At 41.5% G+C, this 24,215-nt stretch overlaps 3 protein-coding genes across 3 annotated transcripts; all 3 read left to right on the top strand.

Annotated features, from left to right (window-relative positions):
* Nucleotides 1-2,694: 2,694 nt before the first annotated feature.
* LOC135489802 (piggyBac transposable element-derived protein 4-like) lies at nucleotides 2,695-4,517 on the top strand. Its single transcript, XM_064775357.1, has 2 exons — nucleotides 2,695-3,314; nucleotides 4,301-4,517. The coding sequence occupies exons 1-2, from the start codon at nucleotides 2,741-2,743 to the stop codon at nucleotides 4,510-4,512; spliced, it is 786 nt and encodes a 261-aa protein (XP_064631427.1). The 5' UTR covers nucleotides 2,695-2,740; the 3' UTR covers nucleotides 4,513-4,517.
* A 13,803-nt stretch (nucleotides 4,518-18,320) lies between these two features.
* On the top strand, nucleotides 18,321-20,454 carry LOC135489531 (uncharacterized). The gene is made up of 6 exons (XM_064774923.1): nucleotides 18,321-18,403; nucleotides 18,598-18,844; nucleotides 19,046-19,213; nucleotides 19,456-19,816; nucleotides 19,989-20,123; nucleotides 20,317-20,454. Exons 1-5 carry the CDS (start codon nucleotides 18,343-18,345, stop codon nucleotides 20,040-20,042), a joined length of 891 nt encoding a protein of 296 aa, XP_064630993.1. The 5' UTR covers nucleotides 18,321-18,342; the 3' UTR covers nucleotides 20,043-20,123; nucleotides 20,317-20,454.
* LOC135489383 (uncharacterized) lies at nucleotides 20,177-22,319 on the top strand. The gene is made up of 5 exons (XM_064774721.1): nucleotides 20,177-20,189; nucleotides 20,317-20,577; nucleotides 20,749-20,920; nucleotides 21,108-21,256; nucleotides 21,450-22,319. The coding sequence occupies exons 1-5, from the start codon at nucleotides 20,177-20,179 to the stop codon at nucleotides 21,617-21,619; spliced, it is 765 nt and encodes a 254-aa protein (XP_064630791.1). The 3' UTR covers nucleotides 21,620-22,319.
* The last annotated feature ends 1,896 nt before the right edge of the window (nucleotides 22,320-24,215 follow it).

Here is a 24,215-nt window from a genome sequence, read left to right as displayed (position 1 = left end):
TGTCACACTACGAATTAAAGATGTCACGATTATCTGAGGATAGTTCTAGTCTTAACACCCGTGTGAAAGTTGGGTCAAGTACTGAACGCAGTAGCAATCCAGATCCGAATGATTTGACACCAGGGCAATATGTTGCATCTGTGTTTGATGTCAAGTGGTTTGTTGGGTGCATTTTGGCTAGGTCAGATGAATACTGTGATGTAAGAGTTAATTTCATGCATAAACAGAAAGGTTCCAATAGTATTCTGTATTGGCCACGTGCCTTGTATGAAGTTGACGTTCCAGTTGTGAATATACTTTGTGTTGTTCCTGATCCAACCCCAACCACAGCGGCTAAACTGTGGTACAGACTGAGTGATGAAACACTTTCAAAGATTGGTCAGTGTTTTAATGAGTTCGTCGAGAGGAATCTGAACTGAACAGGCAAAATGCAAACCTCTTATGCCTAGTTATTTTCCATGCATTTCACATCTAGAAATACTGTAGACACCTGTAAATTAGGGCTTCTAACTTGAATTGTTAGCATCTGGAGTACAGGTTGAGGTTTCTGTGGCTCGCTCTTTATATTCTCTGTCAGGCAGAATGTGTAATCGAACTTATACATACCGGTATGTATATGTAGGTGATTAGTACATGTATATGCACTACGATATACAAGACTCTACAAATGACATAATATCTCAGAAATAAAGAAAAACACCTAGCCTATTTTTTGATGTGATTAAGTCTATGCAAAAAGACATCTACACACCAAAAATGAAAAAAAAATATTTTGACCCTCATTGACTTCAAAGGGTCTTAAAAAGGGCCTAAAATAAAGGGTTACTGACAGATAATTCCGAAAATATTAATGACAGAAAAATTCTGTTTGCAGATTTAGAATCTGCATGAAAAAATACTCCAGGACACCAATTTGGGATGTTGTAGCGTTTCTAGTTGCGGAGTAATAACGATTTTTGTGTTTTTCAAGGTGGGCGTGGCACTTTCGTTGCCATTGGCAACAAGGGGCCATAACTCCCTTCGTAGTAGGAGTTGGCGAGAAATATTTGGGCTTTTTGAGTTTCACATGGAAGCCTACCTACAGCATAAGTACGCTTAAAATCTGAGTCGGACAGGTGGCACGACTGGTTGAGATGAGATGGAATATGCCCTCTGGTTCCTTTCACACTGACATTCCATTGACCAATGGAAAGGTTGCAGATCTGGTTGCAGATCTGGAAAAGTTCCGTAGGAGGGAGGGCCTGCCGTGGAAGTCGTTGTTCAAGTGGGCTTCTTGTTTAGGTCCTGAGGCAGTTTCTGAAAAGATAATGAAGAAAGTTGTGAAAGATACTATGAATACCTTTGATCGTCATAGAAAGAACAACACTCGTGGTACAAAATGTGAGGGTTACATAAATTTCTGTTCTGAACCATTTCTATGGATCAAGACTGCAAGTGTAGATACTAGTACTACTAGGTACTGGCAGTCAGAGCTTATGACCCCGGAAACAATAGAGCTCCTGCTGATTACGCGTAGTAATTAGCGAAAACATGCCAACATCCACCTGCACCAGCATCTCAAGTACTTTAAATAAAGTTTTTATTGATATATTGGGATATTTTTTTGATAAATACCTTTTGTTTTGCGTTTGAATCATTCCATTCGATGGACATTTACTCTACTTTTTACTCTACTAGCTTTTATGTAGCCAAAATTCGCAAATTCCGCCCACAGGAACCAGTTCGGGGCAATCAGCTGCATGCAAATAAAAATCTGTTTGGTTGCTCTTCTTGTAAAACTTCCTGGCGCTGTGTTGGAATCGGGTCAACATAATTATAAATTTACCCCATTCAAGAATGTCCAATGACCTTTCTGTACATACCCAATATGCTAATATTTTACCCAATAAAAACTGTTAACCACTTAACTGTGCAGGACGAGATATCTCGTCATGCACGTGTGCACCGCTACTGGGTACGACGAGATATCTCGTCATACTGTTATACCTTGTTTTCTAGTAGTCATATCAGTTCTATGCAATACCATGATCGTCAATGGGGATTCCCCGAAGTTCGTCGATGTTTAGTCTCAAGTTTTATTGAGGTGTGGCAGCACTGTCGGCGATTTCTCGGAAATGGCAGCACCAAAAAAGGTGAGGCGTGTTCTGGATGACAATCTTTTGGAACAGATTCTTGATTCTGACAATGAATTGTCCGATTATGTATCTTCTAACGATGATGATGAACCTTATGCCCAGAATGCTTCCGATTTAGATGCAACAAGTCAGAGTGGGGATGATATGCCTGACAATGCAAGCTCTGACAGTGGCAGTGATGGTAATATCGGGCATGTGTTAGGTGTTCGCCGTGGCAACCAAGTTCAAGCGCGGGTAATTCAAAATCAACCTCCTTGGACAGAAAATGGACAGCGTCGTGACAGGTTTCAGTTACTGCTGTACCAGGGTTGAAGGCTAATGTTGCTGATAAGGATGATCCAGTGCAGTACTTTGAACTGTTTTTTGATGATGACATTTTAGCAGTTATTGTGGAGCAGACCAACCTCTATGCTGCACAGTTCATTGATGAGCACAGAGGTCAGGAGAAACGTAGGTCACGTTATAAGCAATGGCAGGACACAAACTCTGATGAAATACGGGTTTTACTGGCTCTCCTTTTTCTACAAGGGATTATTCAGAAGCCAGATAACCAGATGTACTTCAGCAAGCGGCAATCCATTGCAACGCCATTCTTCAGCGATATAATGCCATGTGATCGCTTTCTTCTGTTGTGCAAATTTTTACACTTTGCAGACAACACCATGATGGATCCTGGCATTCCAAATGTGTCCAGGAAGCTCTACAAGCTGTACCCTATCCTAAACCATCTGCGCCAGAAATTCAAGTCTGTGTACCAGCCAGAGCAGGAGATTGCAATAGATGAATCGCTCATGATGTGGAAAGGCCGCCTTGGCTGGAAACAGTACATTCCATCAAAGCGAGCACGCTTTGGCATCAAGTCCTACGAGTTGTGCGAATCCCAATCTGGCTATATTTGGGATTTCTTCATCTACACCGGGCAAGACACCGAATACCGTGCTGAGTACCGTGATAACCCATCAATGGGAGCCAAGGTCGTCCTCTCGCTTGCACATCCTCTCCTCGATCAAGGATATGGGATAAACATGGACAACTTCTTCAGTTCTCCAGTCCTGTTTGACTTCCTGTGTCAGCATGAAACAGATGCTGTAGGTACAATCAGATCCAACAGAAAAGGCCTACCTGTCCAGATGAAGCAGAAGCGGTTGAAAAAGGGGGAAAGTTGTGAATACTACCGTGGTAAGTTGATGGCTCTCAAATGGAGAGATAAGAAAGATGTCCATATGCTCTCCACTTACCACAATGGTACCAAAGTAGATGTTAGACAGAGAGGGGATAAGGTGGTGTCGAAACCCCAAGTCTGCCTTGACTACAACGATACAATGGGTGGCGTTGACTTGAGTGATGCCTATCTGGTGTGCTATCCCTCAGCCAGGAAGAGGCTCAAAAAGTACTACCAGAAGCAATTCAGACATCTAGTAGACATGTCTGCTCTCAACGCCTACTTGCTGTACAAGAAACAGGGGGGAAAGATGGACAGGCTGACCTTTCACTTGGATCTGATTGAGGGCATTCTGGCAAAGTACAAGCAAGGGGCACCTGCCAAGCCTAGACGAGGTAGACCTCCTCATGGTGAAATGCCGCAGCGACTAAGTGAGCGTCACTTCCCCAGTCACATTCCTCCCACTCCCAAGAAAGACAAACCTACACGTAGGTGTGTTGTTTGTCAATCTAGGAAGAAGAGGAAGGAGTCAAGTTACTACTGCAGAAAGTGTGACAAAGCCTTGTGTGCTGCCCCTTGCTTTGAGCTTTACCACACTTTGGTGATGAGCAGACCGCATGCAATGGGCGATACTGCAGCGCCGTCTATAAATTCGCGTTGAGCAGTTCTGGAACTAAATAATCAATAATGAGTTTAGTGAATTTAGTGAATTTAGTGAGGCCACACCCAAGGCTCAAAGGCAGAAGAGCAAATTCTCTCCTTCAGCTCAACATGCTCAAAACACTGATGCCATGGTACAATGTGCTGAATGTGACAAGTGGAGACTGGTATTCGCCAAATATAATCTCTACAAGAACCAGATTGAGCAACTCAACAAAGTCTTGGAAGATATTGAGTATACATGTGGGCTGATGCTTGGAAGGCGGGATTCCATATTCCATTTTTTCCATATACTAGTATCACAACATGTTTTAATTTTTATCAAGTATTTCTTCTTCTTCAGATGACATTGACATTCCACAAGGCCTCAAAACAAAGATTCTGTTCATGAAAGACCACAATTGTGTCGACAACATTGAGAAGCTCTACTTCTCTGTTGGCTACGAGGCAATCTGCATCTTCTGTGGCAGGGCCAGGGATGAGGTCGAGGACACCGAAGATGACTGCTTCCCCTACTGTGCAAACTGCTCTCACAAGCAGCCTCTGAGGCGCTGAAGCAATTACTAGTACCTGTATTTTCTCAGAAAAATAAATAATGAATAATGAAAAATGAAAAAAAGCCTCATTATCTTTTTAAATCACTCGGACGGTAAACCGTATTATTCATTCCCATGGCCTTAACAAACTCATGGGCGGAAAAGATTACTACCAGACGCTTCGTGCCCATACACTGGCTGAAAATGCAATTTATTTGCTGCTGTGGAATGCCTTTGAAGATTGGTTGCTTAACCAGGGTCGTGATGTTGATGAACTTTCAGCACTGTCAAAAAACCTGAGTACTTTCTGTAAAGCAGTGAATGAAGTCTCAGCGGAAACTGCAATGCGAGAGGATATTGAAAGAGCCCAGGATATTGCTCAGGAAAACATGGGTGTGTTGAAAGAAATGCTTAAGGAGTTTCTGGGTGAAGCCTCCAACAATCCTACTTTCAAGATTTGGGTTATGTATCTTGACATGGTTGCGATCCTCAGGAAATACATTCATGCTGAGCGGACCGGAAACTGGGACATGCATGTCAAAATGTGCAAAGAAATGTTGCCGTATTTGGTCGCTGCAGGACATCACAAATATGTTTCATGTCTACCCCACTATATACAAGCAATGGAAGAGCTGCCAGAAACTGTCAGATCTCAGTTTGAAATGGGAAAGTTCACTGTTTGACAAACGCGTGGTAAATACAACGGAGTGTGGACTGACATGACATTGGAGAAAACGTACAATAAAGATGCTAAGACGAAGTTGTTCTCCGATGTCTCACAAAACCAAGCAACGATCAGCAAGTATCTGAAGGCATTGCCTGAACTTACTTCAATCTCACAACAAACCCTTGAAATGGTCCACATGATGAAGGATGACGTTCTACCGAGAAATGCTTCATCAGTGAAGGAGGACAACTGCGTCTCCAACATAATCAAGGTCATTAGTGAGAAGACCAACAACAATGGCAGCCAAAAGGACAAGTTGAGTTCATTGATGTCCCCAATTTAATTGACTTTCTCTGCCTTTCAAGACTCTCTTTTACACTCAATTCATCACAGGAGGTCTATCAAACCGTCCTGGTGGTATGTAGATTCTCGAAAGTGGATTCTGGCTACTTGAACTTGATTTTTTGTGGAGTTAAACGTTGACTTTGGTCATACATGTGAGTTTTGATTGGTGAGGGGTCGTCTCAGAAGTAATGGATAAGCTAGGCAGCGATGATTTGGATACTCAGACCCCGAAAGGTAAAGGGATAACAAGGAAGTTTGCTGACCTGTCCCCGGACCCGGAGGTGGAATCCCCGGAACACAAACGTGGTTATGATCTAAAAGCCGAGCTTACTCGTCTTCTCTCCGAGAAACTTGATGAACTCAAGGCTGATCTAAGAGCCGACTACAGCGAGCTACGTAAGGAGATACTCGAGCTAAGGACCGATATCGGTAAGAAGGATCAGTTAATCATTACTATTGAGGGGAACCTCGAAGTCATGTCGTCCAGACTCGAGGATGCCCACCGTGATACAGCTATGATGGGCGATAAGGTCGAGGAACTAAGGCAAGCTGTCGATGAGTTGGAGCAGTATTCTCGTAGGGCCTCGTTGCGTCTGTCGGGGCTTGCACTTCGTGGAGTTGAGGACTACAAGGCTTTGGTTCTTGCAGTAGCTAACGACATGGGATGTACCCTATCCCCACTTGAGATAGATCGTGCGCATCCGGTTGGCCCAGTAGGTAAGCAGCAGCTCATGGTCAAATTCGGCAGCTACACCTCCAGGGCGAAGTTCTTCGAAAGTAAACGAAAGCTAAAGGGGAAGCGCCCTAATGTGTTCATAAATGAGGACTTAACAGTCAGACGATATAAATTGCTCCTCCGCCTACTGACTTTGAAGAGGGAGAAGGTTGTCGACAACGCATGGTCGAAGGATGGTCGCTTGTTTGCCTGGTGCAAGAGCAAGAAGCACCTGGTTAAAAATGACTTTGACTTTGAGCGCCTGGTTGTTTTTGCGAGTTAGATGTGATCGTCAACGGAGGTTCAGTTATAGTCTTATGAGTTTCAGCCAACACCGGACATTTATTGCTCTATGACATCTGCTAGCTGCAGGTGACTGTTGACTTTTCTGACATTTTGAGCATAGTTATTCATGGTCAGTCATTGCGTTACCTGTTATATGGTCCCTCTAAAGTGCTTCACATGTCTAACATTGTGCCAGTAATCTCAGCCAACAGTTTTGACATGGGTGTGTAGGTAACTTGCAGATTAGTCGCGCATGTGGTTGTGAGTTCAATTTTCCAACCAAACCTGTTACTCAGGCTGAGATCAAATGTTATGCGATATGATTGTACACAACTTGTTGAGCCACAATAGCACTGATGACTGTATCAATATCTTGTTTTCGGTTGTTAATAGGTTTAAAAAATAACAACCTACTATAAGCGTTGCAAGTAAATCTGTTCATTACACTCCAACAACATAATTATTTTCATTTGTGGCAAGCCAATCCACTTAATCCTGTATCTACTGTGGTACTTGTACTAATTTCAATTCCTCCTAAAATGTTCACCTTATTCTTCATTATGTACTTGTTTTACTGTATGTTTCTAGCTTGGCAGCTTCCCAGGATCCTATTGTTGTATTCTATTGTACTTAATGGCGATTGAGTTAGCCCTTTGGAGGGCGAGAGTTGGTGAGTTTAACGGTGGAACTACATTCCGCTTTAGGGGCGGTGGGTCATCTTTTATGCACAAGGTTAATGTGCCATTACTATTAATCCAAAGAGATGCCTTTCTTGGTGGCACTGCTCTTCTACTCTGTATGCTTTTTATGTTAATTAACCAAAAACTTGGTTTGGTCCTTATCTACTGTTGCCTCTTCTCAGTGATAAGACTTGTACTTCTCGTGGTGCCGTTTGGTGTATTTCTGATTGTCAAAAACTTATTGTCGCATCCTTTAGCTCCACGTGGTATTGTCTACTATGCTTCAACAGTTTTCATCTTATTGTTATTGGTTCCTGGGCTGTGGGATTTGACCATTTTTGTTGTTAATCCTGACTTTACGAGTAAACTTATTCTCCTGGCTGGTGATGTTGAATGTAATCCAGGGCCTAATATTAATGCTTTTAATGTATTGTTCACAAACATAAACAGTCTCTCCGCTGAAAAAGGTCAGCGACTCAATGCTCTAAGCGTGCGTCTAAAAACGGACAATATTCACATTGCTTGCCTAAGTGAAACGGGGTGTAATTTGAACCCAAGTGATTGTACAATTAGTGGATACCACAACATTGACCAGTCTGTTTACAAGGCAAGTGCCCGTGGTCTAATGGTCTATGTTCATGATTCTCTTGTTGTCGATAGGCGATTTGACCTGGAGACACATGAAGGTTGTATGTGGTTGGATGTAAAGATAGGGCGGCGAACACTTCTCTTAGGGGTGTTTTATCGTTCACCTTCGCAGGATAAAGCGACAAGGGACGCTTACTTTGCTGAGTTTGACAGGAGTTGTACCCTGGCTTCTAAATCAAAAGTAGATGTTACATTAATTGGAGGTGACTTTAATGCTAGGAATAAACTATGGTGGGACGGGGATGTTAATACGTGTGAAGGCTCTCAGTTGTTTGATTTATCTGTTAAACATCAACTGTCCCAGTTTATTCATGAACCTACCAGGATCACTGACAGTTCCAAATCTTGTATTGATCTGGTTTTCAGTAATGCTCCTGGGTATGTGCTGGACGCAACGGTTGAAGCCCCAATTGCCATGTCAGATCATAGTTCTACTATTGTTTCCTTGGACTTCTCTAAACCAGTGACTGACACTCCTACAACCAAAACAATCTGGAGCTATTCGAGGGTAGACAGTGATACCCTAAATGCTGCTGTCGCTGACAATGATTGGGAAAGAGTGTTTATTGGCAACAATGTAAATGACATCACTTCCTCTTTTGTTGAGGCGTTATCCAGTATATTCAATGAGCAGATACCGCATCATGACAAAGTTATCAGAGCTAAGGACATGCCGTGGTTCTCCAGTAGGATTAAGAAAGCTGTAAATAAACGGGACAAAATGTATAGGAAACTTGTAAGGAACAATAGTATTGGCAATTTTGCTCGATACAAAGATTGTGCTAAGTGTGTGTCTGACCTAGTTACTTCAGCTAAGAAGACATTTCATGAAAATGTATGTAAGTCTCTTGATACCAGTTCGTCCAGCAGCAAAAACTATTGGCATATTATTAAGCAACTGCTCGGTAAAAAGTTTGCCTCTGGTATCCCATGTATTGTTCACAATGATAATATGTATGTTTCCCAGCAGGAAAAGTGCCAGCTATTCTTGGAACAGTTTATGGTCAAATTTCATCATGACCACAATGAGGTCTTGTCCCCTGTTTTCCCTGCAAGGACAATGGCATCAATTAGTGACCTGAGGACCACTGAACTCGAGGTCAGAAAACTTCTATTGGACTTGGACGTCTCAAAACAAGGCGGCGTCGATGGTGTAACAAATAAAATGCTCAAACTTGTAGCTTCTTCTCTTGCAAAACCACTGTCTGAGTTATTTACTGTCCTCCTACAGCATGGCAGTTTTCCTGATTGTTGGAAATTAGGCATCATAGTGCCGATCTATAAGAATAAAGGGAGTAAGTCATGTCCTTCTAATTACCGTCCTGTTACCCTGCTAAACTCCATGTCTAAGTTGTTTGAAAAGGTTGTGTACTCATCTATGTATGATCATTTGCAGCTCAATGAGCTTTTATTCAAACGTCAATCTGGCTTTCTTCCTGGTCATAGTACTGATAAGCAGCTTCTAAGTATTGTAAATATGATTCTTTCAAATTCTGAAAATGGTATGGAAACTAGAGGGGTTTTTCTTGATATTGCGGGGGCCTTTGATGCTGTTCCGCATTTTCTTCTCCTTCAAAAGCTTAAGGCCTATGGTATAAGGGGAAAACTTCTTGAACTGCTCAGGTCGTACCTTTCAAACCGCAAGATTAAGGTAAAGATCGAAAGTTCTTCTTCGGATCTGAGCCCGACAGGTTATATTAATAGTGGTGTTCCACAGGGTTCTATACTTGGCCCGCTCCTCTTCTTATTGTATATTAATGATCTAAGTGATGTTGTTAAAAATTGTATCTTGTATCTTTATGCTGATGACAGTTCTTTATTTCTCCCGGCCTTGCCGAATTCCACTGACGAAACCCATACTCTTATTCAAAATGACCTTCACAATTTGTCAGTTTGGTCGGATGTGTGGAAACTTGATTTTAAAGCGTCAAAAAGCAAAGAGGTCATATTTCACTCTCCTCGTAAAACTATCAATAACCATCCACCTCTGTCTTTGGGTACGGGAGTTATTCCAAGGGGCGCATTCCATAAGCACCTTGGTGTTACACTTGATGAGTGTTTGACTTTTAGCATGCATATCAACAATATTGTAGTAAAATGTAACAACATGTTAAATCCACTGAATGCTTTGAAGTTTACGGTTCAATCAAGGCATCTTGAACGCATGTATCTATCATTTATATTACCTCATCTTGAATATGGATCTATTATATTTGACTTTACCAATCAGGGTCTACTTTCTCAATTAGATAAAATCCATTATAGGGGTGCCATTATAGTCAGTGGTTGTATTCATGGGACTAACACCCAAAAGGTTTTAAAATGTTTGGATTGGATGTCACTTTCTGCTCGGCGTAGGGAAAAAAGATTGGTGCTTATGTATGAGGTACAACACAATTTGGTACCATGTTATGTCAATGAAATCTTTGACATTTATCGTAATCGGGCGCCTCCTGGCCGTTTAAGGACTCAGCGAGACTATGTACTTCCCCCTAGATCATCTGCAAGATTTAGCAAGTCAACTGTGCCATGTGTAATTAGAGATTGGGAGTCTGTGCCTGTCAATATAAAAAACTGCTTCTCAAGAAACTCATTTAAATACAATATCCGAATTTTTCTGAGAGGTAAACATAACCTTCTTACTTCTACAAAATTGGCTCTTACTCGTAAAAATGAACTTTCACTCAATAGGACAAGGTGTGACTTAGTTTTTCGGTGTCACTTTTATTCCCACAATTTTACCAACGTTTTAAGTCCATCTTGTGATTGCGGGGCTCACTCCCAATCTACTAAACACCTTCTCTTTAATTGCCCTTTATTAAATGATTTACGTAACGATTTCTTGAATGATCCTGGTTTGCTGCCACACCTTACTTCTGTTAGGTTTTTCAATCTTCGTGTTGATGAGAGGCTCCATTTTCTTCTTAATGGTCAATTTTCATTGGACCTTACTTCAAACAGGCTTGTTGTAGAAAAAACAGCCACTTTTCTCAGTAATATTATCGCCTTTTCTGGTAACTAGTGCCAGATCAGTTGAACCCCTCATCAATCACTACCTTTGTACAAACTATAACTATTTGTGTTACTTTACCTTTACTTGCATCCCTTTCTTTCCATTCAAAGTACCTTATCTTGATTCAACTTGTTCTTTGTATACCATTGTAACCAGGGCTATTAATGCTTTCAGCCTAAGCCCTGGCAATTGTCTCAATATGTAATTTTGTTTATTTGGATTTAATAAATAATAATAATAATAATTAGTGAGAAGTTCATTCATCCATTCACGAGTTGTGTTAGTGAGTTCCTGACAAATATTGCAACAGGTGAAGTAGCTTCTTCCGCAGAACTTGCGTTAGCCAAAGAGAAAGGGCTTGCTGCACTTAAGCTGGCAGAAGAGAATGATGCAGCTAAGGTAGTTCCCCTTCATCTGAAAACCTTCCAGGAGAAAAGCAAGCCAGTTTCAAAAGAGTCAAAACAAAAGGAGGTCCATCAGGAAGAAGAGGATGTCATGCGGTCTTTGTGCTTTGCTCAAAATTTGGATGAAACACAGAAGATTGATGCATTTTCCCATGAATGGACCCGATATCCTAGTTCACTGTTTGACCCAGATAGGGAACACCCATGTGGCTTTGCAATGCGTAAAGGTAATAAAGCTGACTACCTCACTGCTCTGAAAGAGACCTGTGGAACATCTTGGGTTGAATGCGAAAAACTAGATGAAGCCAATAGATTTGAAAGCAGCACTGGCGTGATTGTGGATATGATGGCATTTGTACAGCGCTTTCAGGACATGGGTTGCACTGATTTCAATCAACTCCAGAAACGTTACCTGCATAAGATGGTTACTATGCTTCCTGATGGATGTCAACTAATCCATATTGTTGGGGATCGATATGACGTTAGTCCAGAGAGAAGCTTGAAGCAGGAGGAACGTAGTCGTCGGGAGAAAGAAACTCGGTCATTGAAGACCTTCATTCCACAGCCTAACCTGCCCCTGCCGAAATGGAAAAAATTCATCGGAAAGAAAGAAAACAAGAGAAACCTTCTCAAGTTTCTTTTAGACGCATGGTCCAATGGACATAATGATATCCCTGAAGGAGTTGAAATCTTCGTCGGTGGCTTCACTGAAACCACAGTGAAATTGGCAAGAGGCCTGCAGGTCCAGGAAGTATCAACTCTCTCTAATTCAAATCACGAGGAAGCTGACACACTCATTTTCGCTCATGCTGCCTACATGGTTCAAGAACAGAACATTCAGAGAATAATCATTTAGGCAAATGACACAGATATAGTGATGATGGGTATATTCTATGTTCATCGGGTACTTGGTTTGAAGGAACTCTGGCTTCACAAGCACACAATAGCATCAGATGTGTACATCTCCTGCCATGCCATTTCCACATATCTGAAGGAAACATTCCCGAATCAAAATATAACAGGGGTAATCTCTTGGCAGCATACATCCTAACAGGTTGTGACACAGTTAGTTACCCTTTCCGTATTGGTAAGAAACGGGCTTTGAAAGAGGCACTACAATGCCCCAACTATTTTGGCCCAGTGGCAGACTTCGGTGAAGATGTCATAGATGTCAAGCAATCTGTAGTTGATTCTGCTGAGAAATACTTCTTTGCATTGTATGGCAAGAACGGCTTCACTGGGACAATGGATGAACTACGATGCCATCTTTTCATGACCAAAAATGGAGACTTAAGATCACTGCCCCAAACTTCTGATGCATTCAAACTTCATCTGCTAAGAGCGCTCAATCAGTTAATCATTTGCAAAAAAGCTAGAGAAGTGACACCCGCAATGCCAGATCCTACATCATTTGGACGACACATAGAAAAGGGTACACTAGTTGCAGTCAGAATGACCAAAGAGCGAAAACCAAACTATGTCAAGACATCATGTAAATGCAAAAAAGGGCGTTGCCGAGTGAGGTGCCAGTGTAAGAGACAAGACCACAATTGATTTTTTAAGCCTTTTAGCAGTTAAATTGTCAATGTTTGACCGCGACGCATCAAAGAACGCGTGGTGTTGTGAATCTGAAATTTAGATTATGTTATTCCGGACAGTCGGGCAAGTAAATGGTGAAAAATAAAATGGTGATTGACCACGGAAATTTTTTTTTAATCGACAAATTAGACAGACTTTGATATTTCCACTCTTTTCAGCCAACTGGCAGAAAAAACTCAAAACACGCCCCCTATTACCCAATTAGCAAAATTCGAAATTAATTTTTTCATCAAATAATTTCTTTATATCTGTAGACTTGCCACAACAAATATTTTTTCAATACCTCTCCAAATATGTACTTGAGAGTAAAAAACATGCACTCGTCTAATAGATAGGCCTGGACCCTCCAACCTATGAATATTCATTAGTGGTCTTGTCTCGTAAAGCAGCAGGGGTGAAGAAGTGCACAATTGCTTGTGCCTGTCGTGGGCAGCCGAGGCTATGTGATCTACAGCCACAAGAATAGTTTGTTATTGACTTTGCTACAATAATATCATTTGATTGAGTGATTGTTGTTACAATAAACAAATTATGTTGATGTCATTTTTTCTCGATAGCTTTTTTCGCATATTATAAAAAGAATTCTCCAAATGATGGTGCAGCCCTAGATTCGATCGACAAATTGGGAAGAAAAGGGTTAAAGTGCGTGGCAAATTAATCTAGGGGATTTATTTGTTATCCTAGCAATGGTTTCAGGAGGTTATTCAAGTTAAAATATTTATTCAAGCTGTTAATACAGTGATACCTCGAAAATTAGAAATATGCCTTTTTTGGCCGATTTCGTGAAATTCGCATTCTAAACACAAGGGGTTAACATAAAATCTACAAGATAAATATGAACATTATTGGTATTAAAAACTTCCTTGATCTATATCTCCTGAACATTTTGCCTTATTTCATTTTCTGAACATTTTAAACCATTTTATTTACTATTAACTCCTTGCATATTGCCACAAAAAAATAATGTATATGCTGGTACCCCTGATTTTCACCTGCCCTCAAAATCGGTGACCTTTTGACCTCTAGTGACGTCATTGATGACGTCATGAAAATTTGCATGATATGAATAATTAGCAAAACCCAAGACCTTTCCAATGATACCTAATACTAGTGGTTATATGTAATGCAAGTATCTATTAGATGCATTTTCATTTCCACTACCCCTCTATTTTGCTCACTTTTTCCCGAAGGTGAAATGTCAAACATATGGCCATAGCATCAATTCGCAAGAAGATCGGAAGAGCTAACATTTTTTTTCCTGTGAGGAATCATTATACCTACCCAAAAATACATCAAACAAAAGTATATCATGCATGACCACCTCCATCAGAAGTTGGGGCCCTTGGCTCCCCTACTATGATGACATTTTTAGCAGTTAATGTAAAACACCCAAAATGGTAAAAAAAGAGACTTTATTGCCTAAAACACAAGTAGACATACTATTTACATGTTTCTGTAGTAAATCTAGCAAAGAAATGGCAAGAAATTACAAGGCATTGTGTTACAAGGTGAATGAAACATACTTACTGAAAAAAATGGTATTTTTCGCATAATTAATCCCCCACTGGGGGTGGGCTAACGGAAAAAAATTCCACAGTTAAGTGGTTAAAAGAGCCGTTGGTTTTCAAATCGTACAATGAGTGTCATTGTAATAACAAAAGAGGATGAGTATACCCCATCCCCATATTTCCAAACTTTTTGGTAGATGGATCAGGTATTGGAGATATCAATAAGGTCAGAGCAGAAGGAATCTAGCGGTAAAAAAAACAAGCTGCAAACAAACGTTACAGGAAAAATCCAAATATACGAAAAGAGAGGTAATTGAATGTGGTAGAAGAAGAAAACAAGATGTTAAAAGAATTAGTGTCTACCAAGGACTTACAGTTGCAGTCTTTTGAAAGCAAACTGACAAAATACTCCACACATAAAGATTCAGTAGAAATTTCCTCCAGTTTCAAAGGTCAGAGGTTGATTAGTGTCCGCTCGTATGTTTGCAATAATCCTGTGAATGACCATGAGTTCAGCAGAAAATCTGCTCTTAAGGCAGTTGACTGTAATTTGAAGTGTATGCCGGTGTCAATCAGTGCAACATTGGTTAAACCTACCGGTGATGATGAAGAACCTAAGTGGTCTGGGGCTTATGGAAAGGTTTCAATACAACAAGCATCCTTCATAGCTAATGGTACCAGTGTTACTGGTAATTTGTTACGGGAGGCAAAGGTTCTTCAACATCTCCAGGGAGGACACAGTGCCATCCCTTTCCTTCATGGAATTATGAGCACAAAAAAAGCGGTAGTGTTAGAACTTGTGTCTACACAAAACTGCAGCTTAGCCCACCATATGAAGAATTCGTCATTCAGTGAAATGCAGTGGATGTCACTGTGTAGGGGAGTAGCAGATGGACTGGCTTTTATCCACAGCCGAGGCATTCTTCATAATGATCTCCATGGAAACAATGTCCTGTTTTCCAAAGAAAACCTTGTACCAAAGATCATCGACTTCAGGAATGCAACACTAAAATCGCCCCCAGAACTGCCTCCTTCTCAGAAGAAAGTCTACCGAGAGTACCATCATCATATACCTTGGGAATTACGAGAATTGAATGGGCAAACTCAGAGTGAAGTCAGTGATGTGTATTCTCTTGGTCGCCTTTTAAAGGCTGTTGTCCAGTGTGGTGTGAGGAAACTTGTAGCTATCTCTAAAGCTTGCAGGGATCACAATGCAGGGAGAAGACCAAGTGCACAATTTGTGGCGAATCAAATACAGCAATTGTTGTAAGATGAACACTAAGGCTCCCAGCACTGATCAGTCCCAAGAGAGGGTGAGGTCAAATCAAAGCAAATGGGCATGTGTTATGAATTAGTCCACACGGGAAACAATATTCATATCAAACTTATGTGGATATCGTAGAATGGTGCTAATTGAAAGTTTAAGAACTGTCGTCATTTTTTTAATTGCTTTTTTTTGTGTACCACCAAGGTCGGGCACCAGGATGGTTCTGTCTTCAGCCTGCTATTTGACCCATAGCTGGGGATTGGGTTGGCGAGAGCCATAGCATGTCCACTATACCAGTGGGCCTGCACTGCACCTATGCGAACCCAAACTCCTCCGAGATCCCTAGCACATTTGGCCTGGAGCCACAGGGTATCCACTTTCCATGGGCACCAGGAAGAGGAACTGCTACAGTACTGTGCAAAAGTAATGCCACCACCATCAGAAATTCCACTATAAACTGGTAAAACCATGCCTTTTTAAAATCCATGTTACTCAAAATCTGCTCATAAAATGTTTTTCAACTTTTGCCTTGTTATAACAGACATCCTATAAATGGACCTTTTGAACACTGATTGTTAGCTCTTCATTGATCTACTGGCCCTGGGAATGCTATGGAAAATTATATCAATTTTTAAAGCAGCAAGTTCTATTCATTGGCTTGAACTGGACGCATGAAACAAGAGCAGAGAATGCATGGGCAGTCAGCTTGAATATTGTGAACTGGTGTTAAGAAACACGAATCTTCGGTATTTACTTCCCATGTTTTATCTTGGACTCATACTTCCACTCTTAAACTGGTTTACCTTTGAGCTAAAAAAAGAATGTAATGTCAAATACTGGTTTTTAACTTTCCTGAGAAGTTTGTTTGCAACCCATAAAATCCAGTCATTTCACCTCACACAATGCCCTTGTATGCCCCACAACAAAACTGGCAGTGAAATGCGGCTGAAAGAAAATTGATATGGCCTAGGTAATTACATCAACATAAAATACATAAATCAGTATGTTTGTGATATAGGTTTGCCAAGTCTGATTGAAGAAATGAAAGAGTTGAGAGGTAGAAGCTTGTCATCACATTCCAGCACACCGCAACGGTGCAGCCCACCACAACGATTCACTTCAGCCCTGTCACCACCACCAAAGGCACCTTCACCCAGGACACCACAACGATTCACTTCAGCCCTGTCACCACCACCTAAGGCACCTTCATCCAGCAACCGTAAGCCGCCTCCTTCTCTCAACAGTACAGTAAGAGATTCTATGGACATTTCACCAGTAAGTTAAAGGGAGGGCCCAACGCTATTCAAACCTGTTCAAGTTACATTATTTTGATGATGTATGTCTAAATAAATCATTTTCGAAATTTATTTGCATTTTCCTGGCCGTTTGTTGATTTTAGAACCACTTTTGTGCGCTTGTGAGTAGGGCTAGATTAAGCGTCTGCTATAAAAAGTGACAAGTGGCGCCACCCTCCGGTGTGACGTCATGCCATGTATCATCCGAAACAGCTGACCGCCATGTTTAGTGCTTTGTGTATACTGTGCATAGTTGAGAGTGAAATCTGTGTCAAATATCCGATATTTTTAGCGATCTATTGTGTTTCTTTTGTTCTGTATTGGAATGGCCGGCTGAAAAGCCAAAGAGACCGAGAAAGGACGGGGGCACGCGTTGTGCAGCATGGGGTTGCGATAATTCGAAACTGAAGGACAATATCGGCGTGTTCGAATTTCCCTGTAAGAATAAGGAACCTGAGAGATTTTCTTGTTGGTGAAAAGTAGTGAAACATACGCGTATGGACTTTCGATACGTCAAAGGAACGTCTAGACTGTGTGCTGCTCATTTCGATGACAGTCAGATTGCTAATCTGACGAGGATCAAGTTAATGAGGGAGGCGGACCCGGAGGCTGCGAGGAAGATTCCGTGGAGGTTGGTGAGTGACGCCAGACCAAACCCAGCCCTGATGCCCAAGCGACCGATACATGGTACCAGTACATCAACGCCCACACCTGTGACGCCAGCTGCACCACTTGCAGGGACTGAGGAGACCCCAAGGAGACCCCCCGAGGACAATACCAAGAACTAGGCTTCGGCCTGGGGCAGCCAAGCTGGAGAGGAAAAGGGTGAGCCTTTCTATTTACAAATTTTGCCTACCCCAAAACCGACTATAGACAAGAGCAGGCCCTACATCATATAGCATACATGTAATCAGGCCTGTCACTGTCAGTGCAGTGTCAATGCCAGGCCCAGGGCCAGGGATGAGGAGGAGGCTACATTGAGTCTTTTAATTTGTATTAGCTGGCACAACTTACTTTTTATTTTATATAACTTCTTTTCAATTGCAGACAGTTCAAGATGCCATGATGGATGCGACCCCCATTCTCCCAGTTGAACCCCCAGTAGACTGTGGGACCGACATGAATCAGCCACTGCTTGATGGAGTTGAATCTGAACAGCAGGTTGGTAATCAGACTTAAACTTGGTTATTGCATAGTATTGACAAAAGCAAGGCTAGGACTAGGTTATGCTAGAAGAGAGTGCCCAGTTGTGACATATGTGATGTGACTTATGCCCCGCACAGATCAAAATACATGCTGACTGCCCTCACCCTTAATTTAATTAGCAACATGAATGGCAAGTCTGTTCTTTTTTCAGCCAAATGAAGTATCACACTCACAGGATCAGGTTAGCCAGCTCCATATTCACCTGGCACGAAGCGCTATGAAAAGAAAACCACATCGCTCCATCAGGGTCCAGGCCAGGCCTACTACTTTCACACAAGGTGAGTGAATTAATCATATGCTGCAGGTTTTCTTCTGCTTGACCTCATCTTTGTGATTTTCTACAATACAAAATATGTACTGAATACCACATTGTAATGTAGATTGGTTCTGACTGTCACTTGGGATGGAATGCATGTAAATATTTCAGTTCATGACATTTTCCTCATGCAATGTCACCTTTTTTTATTCACAGGTACCCAAACAGACATGCTCCCCACATGTGTGTGCCAAGCTGAGGGTGGGCGGTCATCGGAGGTAGAACAGTTGCCCTCTGAGTCTGGGAGAGCTGTGACAGACGTGACACTGACAGATGAGGAGTCTTTAATGGACACAGATGATGAATCCACCTATCCTGAGAAGGATGATGACCCAGATTATGTCCCAGATTCCGATGAATCCGAAGAGGAACAAGATTTTCTTGATGACCCTGTCGAGAAAGAGTAAGTGTACATTACATCATCAATCAATGCTTTGATGATGACTACTCTCTGGAGTTTTTTTAGTACTAAATGACATTGTGGTTGGGTGTGCCATATTGGCTCCATGGTAGTTTGTACTCAAGAGTTTTTCAATAGAAAGTTTTGATGAATGATTTGATTTACATTATCGCTATTAGAATACAATGTACCTTTTTGTTGCAGGCAAGATCCAGTGTCCGAGAAGAAGTACTTGGTATTTCACTCCAGCTTGATGTCTTTGTTTGCGACGTGCCCAGTTTGTTGCTCAGTGTCATCCCGGCAGATAAAGCAGATTGGCACCTTCATTTCTGTACATCAGCAATGCACAAACCAGGGATGTGGCTTTTCCAGGTACGTTTTCCTTTTATCATGACAATGAACAAGGAATAAGTTAGCATGATGTATTGTTGGTCAACTGCAATCTTGAATATTGCTCTTTATCCACTGTTGACATGAGTCTGAGTGGCCTTCAGAAATGTATGGAACACCAACTGTGGTGTTGTTAGTTACTGTACATTTGCATTGATACTCAATAGGGTCCTTTCTCGCCATTAAATGTACATACATATATATGGTTATGTTTTTTCTTTCAGGTCTTGGAATAGCCAGTCAATGTATGGTAATTTGCCTGCAGGAAATGTGCTTCAATCGAGTGCGATATTGTTCTCCGGGGCAATTCCTTCCCAGGTACTGCAGGTTTTTAATATACTTGGCTGCCAAACGATTTGCAGAAACACATTATTCAATCACCAAAGACAGTATCTATGTCCAGCTGTGGAGGCCGTATGGACTGCAGAGCAGGGTGAAGTCCTAAATGCTGTCAAGGGACAGGACACCCCTCTGGTGGTTGGAGGCGACGGACGCTCGGACACTCCTGGTCATTCTGCCAAGTACGGATCATACTCGTTGATGAACCTTGACTCAAAGAAGATTGTATCTATGGAGCTTGTCCAAGTAAGTAGAAATCATTCATTTTTTGAATTTTTCAATTATGTAGCCTACACTATTGAAATTGGTGAAAGCTAACTAGTTGTATCCTATCTCTGGCTACATGCTTTAAAAAGTTTCAGAAGTTAAATTTATGACCTAAGTCTAAAATGTTCTATTTATGATTGTTATTCTTCAGAGCACAGAGGTCAAGTCTTCAGTCCATATGAAAAAAGAAGGACTGAAGGACTGAAGGACTGACAAATACAGAAGTGGATCCGAGAGAATCTGCATGACACTGCACACTCCTTTGATGCCTGGCACCTAGCCAAAAGTGAGTATTTTCTGTAAATTTTGTAATGTAAATAAACGAAACAATGTTACAAGATGATGCTAGGACGTCTAAATTAGCTTGAATATGACATTGTGAGTAATGTAGTTGAGTTTGATGTAAAAGTAGCCCTCCCCCCCCAGGTGGAATTTGTCTCTGTACAATGTTGTTGGTGACACATTTTCTCTTATTTCAGATTTGAAGAAGAACTTGCTCAAACTGTCAAAGGAGAAGGAGTGCGAGTTAGCTGCCCAGTGGTGCAAGGCAATAATTAACCATTTGTACTACGTTGCCTCCAACACTCCAGAGGGCCAGGCCGACCTCATCATAGCAAAGTGGCTTTCACTCGACAACCACGTCAACAATGTACACAGAGGCCACGGAGAATTGTTTCCCAAGTGTGGTCATGGTAGACTGGGAAGGACGAAACAGAGGAGGAACAAGTGGCTGACTGCAGGTAAGTAAGTGTGTTTATTTTGTTAGGTTTTCTTTAGGGAATGGCATTATGACACACCAATTAAATTCCTGGATTTCCTTCCTTTTCCAAGAGGGTAGGATTTTCATCATGTTCCCATTGATCATTTTGCCAGGGAGGTCCTTATGTGTACATGTATTACTGTATTTTCAGGGACAAAGGTTTCCACACAGCTCACAAAGATAATAACTGCAAAAAGGTTTGTGAAGGACGTCGGCAAGATATCGTGTGGTCAGCAGACATCAGGTCTCGAGGCATTCAACAGCGTGATCAACCATTTCGCACCGAAGCAGTTTCATTTCAGTCATGAGGGCATGGAAAGTAGGTAAGTTATTGTTAATACGATGGATGGGTTGGGTCAAGATTACTGCAATGTTCGCGAGGAGAGGTCACACCTCATCCTGTGCATATACAATCTCTCTCGATGTACCTCTCACTGTCAGTGCATGTACATATCTAAATGCTGTACAGTGAATGCAATTGATTTAAATATTTATTATGGTTCATTTCAGGCTCCGTGTGGCTGCCTTGCACTACAATGAAAATGGCAACAAGGACCAGGCTGTTACCCAGGACGGTCAGGAGAGATGGGAGGTTCTGTTTCCAAAGGTGAAGAAGGGTGGTTACTCAGTGCGTCCAGTCAGGAAACCAAGTACATGTGGTAAGACTTTTTACCTTTTGGCAGTACTGTAATGTCTCCTGCATCAGCTTTTACTGCAGTTTCCAACAGGATGATTCCACTATGGCAACATCCACTATATTAAGTTACTGAACAAAGAATGTTTTATCACCTATGCACTTTTCAGGCTTGTATTTCACTTTTCTCACAAGATATTTCAATTTTCTCTTTACAGGATATACACAGAGACTACTCCTCGAGGTTCAATGCAGGTGTGTGAAGAATTTGAAAGCTGCCAAGAAAGGGAAATTTGCTGCACTTTGTGATAACTATGAGCATCCAGAGAAAGCTGAAGCTGTTGACAACTACAAGACCAAGTTCAAACGTTTCAAGAATACGAAATAATCATGCAGTCACTTGTTCGATTCAGTTCACTTCTTCGTCTTGAGTGGTGGATATTTGAAGCCGACAATTTCACCTTCTGGAGGAAAGTTCTCACGGATTTTATGAACTACACAGGCTGGCAGTGGCACGGTTTCCCTCTCTGAGAATTTTCCACACCCAGCGTACCATTTACCGATAGGCGACGTATCTGTATTTCCTGGAAAATAAGAAATGGATCAATTAACTTGTTTGATGCAACTGATTATACTTTGAATTCATTCTGAATGATATCTGTGTTCATTTGTTTTAATTTGTACATATTTGTAAATACCTGAATCGAAAAATGAAATAATAAATTTGTACAGAAGTGAAATGAAATTTTACTTACTGATTCATTGCCCCTGGCACCTCTTTCTTGTGGTATAGTCTGTATGCCAGCTGGAGTGACCAAACATCAAGGCAATTTGAGCGAAAGGCAGGATGGTCAGTAATACAGTCTATCTCCTCAAAATCAGCTGCGTACTCGTCAACAACGTTGTTCACTGGCACCTTCTCCCTGCAGCAGGCATTTTCCTCTGGCACTGTGGAATTCAGACAGTTCTTGCATTCGCACCTGGAATTATAAAATCAGCATTTGTTGAAGGAGGACCTTTCAACTACAACACATTATTCCATAGACTATTACATGATTAATAGCCTACATGTAGGCTGCAGGGGTGAGGAAATAAAGCCTCAATAATGTGAAAGTTTATAATGAGATGTGTACATCATGACATGGTGTACAAAAAGACCTGCAAATATGTATGTGTTGTGACCCAAAGTGTATGCCTACTGAACTGAATGAAAACACATCTGAAACAACCCATGAATGCCTTTTCAGTAGCAAGAAATGCGGACAGTGTCTCATATTTACCAGGACGTAGTGTGCATGCGTTCCTTCCATTTAGCCAGGTTTGCATCTTCCTCTTCATCACTAGTGTTGTGTTCTTCAGTGCCCGATTCAGAAGAGCTGACTTCACCACCAGAATACGGCTCAAACTGATAGCCCTTGACTGCCCCGCCGACAAGAATCCTTTCCTCGAACTCTTCGTCACTTAGATCAACCGATTCGGAGTCCGTTGAGGCGCTATAATCTGAGATATTGGAAGATTCTTCGCTTGAAATGTCCACTTCGTTTACACTGTCCGCCATGTTGATAATCACAGCTGATCGAGTGGGATACATGTGATGACGTCACCAGCTGGTGGTGGCGCTGCGGTCGGTTTTCATAGCAGACGACGCATTCACTTCGGTGAATAAAATACTAAAATGCCCATGCAGAATAAATTACGCTTTATTTTGCTGTAAACAGCGTTTTAACCTATAGTTATGATCCTAACACTACCTTATTCGCAAGGTAGCACATGAAGATTGGGCCCTCCCTTTAAGTCTAGTCCATGCAATTTGCCAAAAAGAATGTGCTTATTTCTATTTTTATCTGCCAGTGAAGGGGCTTTGCTCTTAACAGCTAGAAATGATAATTTATACTAAGCTCTGCTTGGCTTGGTTTGGAATAGGGCTTTCTATATTTCTATGCCTCCCGAATTTCACGAAAGTACATTTCCCTTAGAATGGCAGCAAACAATACTATGGTAAACTAGAAAAATTTTGCCAGCAAATGGTAAGATACTATTGAACTAGATTATTTTTGCAGCAAGCTTGCTGCAAACATTTTGTGGCACAAAAATACATTTGTGTTTCACGATCCGGACGGGGTGAAGGCCAAATGGGCATCAAGAATGAACACAACGGATTGGTACGTGTGTCAAACATTGTCTGAAAATGTCAGTTAGCCTAATGTTAACCTTCGAACTTTGGTCCGTGCTATGTATTTCCGAGAAAAGCCAAAACGATGCAGAGAATCTACCCGGCCTACAATTGTATTGTACAGTGGAACAGTCCATCCATGCATGTGTACATTGCAGTCACACGAAATGGTTCCCCCTAGGGTCGCGTATGGATATTAGTATATCCATACGCGTGTGATGCGTCTTTGCCATGTGCAGTATTGTATGGTGAGTGTATTGACCTTGTATCAGGCTTGAGGTATGGCCATTGTGGTCTACTCTGTTATGTTCGTGAATGTGTACTGTAAGGCATTGATAGGCATTTTGTAATAAAAACATTTACGGTAAAATGTAGTGTGACGTAGGTTTGTTAAAATGCCAAGTCCAAGATGCAGGCTTGGCTTGACTTACACTGTGAAGTGAATGCACCTGTAAAATAGCTGTAGTGCTTCCAAATACAACTTGACTTCCATACATTTACAAGTATTTTTCTTCTAATTACTAGGTGCGACTGTGGAAAGGTGTGTATGAATTCAGCGCATTCCCCACCAAAAACTGTCTGTATTAGACTGTTACAAATAGGTCCAAAAACAGTCCAAATCGTACTGTTGAGATATGCTCTCCACACACCGAAATTTACGCATGCGCATTACTAAACTTACTAAACATCGGTTTGGAGAATCACAGTGGCATTTTGATACGCACTATTTAGTTTTATTGGCGCCACTTGCTGTTCAGGACATTTTTGATTGTAGTTACTTGATATAAAGTATTGCATCTACACAAGAAAC

This window comes from Lineus longissimus, chromosome 6 (genome assembly GCF_910592395.1).
Source record: "Lineus longissimus chromosome 6, tnLinLong1.2, whole genome shotgun sequence".
In the NCBI taxonomy this organism is placed as follows: domain Eukaryota; kingdom Metazoa; phylum Nemertea; class Pilidiophora; order Heteronemertea; family Lineidae; genus Lineus; species Lineus longissimus.
This window is presented reverse-complemented; position numbering and strand designations above follow the sequence as displayed.